Source organism: Chrysemys picta, unplaced genomic scaffold (genome assembly GCF_011386835.1).
Source record: "Chrysemys picta bellii isolate R12L10 unplaced genomic scaffold, ASM1138683v2 scaf6430, whole genome shotgun sequence".
Classification (NCBI taxonomy): domain Eukaryota; kingdom Metazoa; phylum Chordata; order Testudines; family Emydidae; genus Chrysemys; species Chrysemys picta.
The window spans coordinates 1-2000 of record NW_027059130.1 but is presented as its reverse complement, the minus strand read 5'-3'; the positions used below and the strand labels follow the sequence as shown (position 1 = coordinate 2000).

General features: G+C 45.8%; 1 protein-coding gene across 1 annotated transcript; it reads right to left on the bottom strand.

The window, feature by feature from the left end:
• Window positions 1–6: 6 nt before the first annotated feature.
• LOC135980698 (olfactory receptor 5AR1-like) lies at window positions 7–1583 on the bottom strand. The gene has a single exon (XM_065580604.1). The coding sequence runs from the start codon at window positions 1573–1575 to the stop codon at window positions 637–639; it is 939 nt and encodes a 312-aa protein (XP_065436676.1). The 5' UTR covers window positions 1576–1583; the 3' UTR covers window positions 7–636.
• Window positions 1584–2000: the final 417 nt, after the last annotated feature.

Here is a 2000-nt window from a genome sequence, read left to right as displayed (position 1 = left end):
AATTAATAAGCACACACAAACCATTATTATTATTATGAAACATAAATGATTTTTCAGCCATCCTCATTATTAGAGGGCCCAACTCATGCTTTTAAAACAACAAATAAATAAATAATAAATAATAATAATGCCTATTGCTTACATCAGTAGCTCTCCGAGCACTTTACTGTCTTTTTTTCTTTAACGTATCTCCCCTCTCAGCACCCCTGGGAGACTGGGCAGTGCCACGATTCCCGTTGTAAGGATGGAGAACTGAGCCATACAGAGGCTAAGTGACTTGCCCAAGGTCACACAGGAAGTCCATTGTAGACCAAGAAATTGAACCCAGGTTTTCTATGTCTCAGCCTGTGCCTGAACCATGAGACGAGCATGCCCTACACTTGAGGATGGCAATGCAACCTTACCATAAAATGGTTCCTAACTGGGAGTTGTGCAGCTCTGAGAAGCTGGCTACTTCATGAGATGCTAAATCATAGTTGTTTGGTGCAGATCTCCTTGGAAAACCTGCCCCTTAGTTCTTTTTGGTGCAAGATGCACATGGTTGGTTATCCACAAAAACCAAGATAATGATGTAAAGAACTCACTCCCCCCTTTCACTCCCATTTACTGTTCAAAACCCATTCCCAACATTTAAATTCACTGAGAATAAATCTTCCTGTCTAACATCCTCGTAAAGGCCTTTTTCACCTCCATGTTCCTCAGGCTGTAGATCAGGGGGTTCAACATGGGGATCATCAGGGTATAAAACAAAGAAATGATTTTGTCCTGATCCATGAGGTACTTTGAACTGGGCCGTAAATACATGAAAGAGCCCGTTCCATAGAAGATGGTGACAGCCGTCAGGTGGGAGGCGCAGGTGGAGAAGGCTTTGCGTTGGCCCAGGGCAGAATTGATCCTTAGGATAGCAACCGCAATGTATATGTAGGAGATGAGGATGATCAAGATAGTAGGTGTTACCACCACAGCAGAACAGGTGAAATGAACAATGTCTGTGATGTGGGTGTCAGAGCAGGACAACTTCAGGAGGGGGGGCACGTCACAGAAGAAATGGTTGATGACGTTTGAGTTGCAGAAAGACAAACGGAATATAAATATACTTTGAACAATTGCATTAACACAGCCCACTAGGTACGATCCCAGCACCAGCAGCACACAGAACCGCTTGGACATGATGACAGTGTAGAGCAATGGGTTGCAGATGGCTGTGAAGCGATCGTATGCCATGGCACCCAAGAGGTAGCATTCACAGGACAATGCGATGCATAGGAAGAAGAATTGCAGAGCACACCCAGAGAACAAAATGACTTTTCTTGCTGATACTAAAGTAACCAGTATGCTGGAAGTGATAATGGTGGCGTATCCGACATTTAAGAGGGCCAGGTTGCTGATGAAAAAGTACATGGGGGTGTGAAGCCGGGAGTCAATCCTGATTAAGGTGACCAAGGTGAGGTTCTCCACTAGGATCAGCAGGTAGATCAACAGAAACAACACAAGGAGGATGACCTGCAGCTTCGGGTCTTGTGTGAATCCCACCAAGATGAACTCAGTCACTGCGGTGTGATTCCTCTCCGCCATTTATCCCAGACGCACTCTCCACTGCAGGTGAGAAAGTGAGGCGTACACTGAAAAAAGAGACAAATGAGGGCTGAATGCAAACACCTCAAACTCTGTCACTTTCAACAAAGCATAAATTCTAGGCAGTGGATCCATCTCCGGATTCCAGAAGCCTCCAACCCACCGTGAAGATCTGTTTCCCTCTACTCCCTGAACTACATGGAGTGTTCAGAGTCCAGCACTGGCTTCATGCTAGGTTTTCTAGCTCAGGGAGTGGTGGCTCATGCTCTTGAAGCCACAGGGACAAGTTCAATCTTTGCTGCTGACAACGCACCCACCTGCACAATGTCGTTTCCAGGCTCAGATTCTGATCCAATCACCCACATCAGTTAGTGCGACCACGGAGCAATGAGACGTTTTGCATGGCAAAGTACTACTTGGTGTGT

Coding starts and splice junctions, on each gene's coding strand:
- LOC135980698 (XM_065580604.1), bottom strand. CDS start 1,575: ATGGCGGAGAGGAATCACACCGCAGTGACTGAGTTCATCTTGGTGGGA.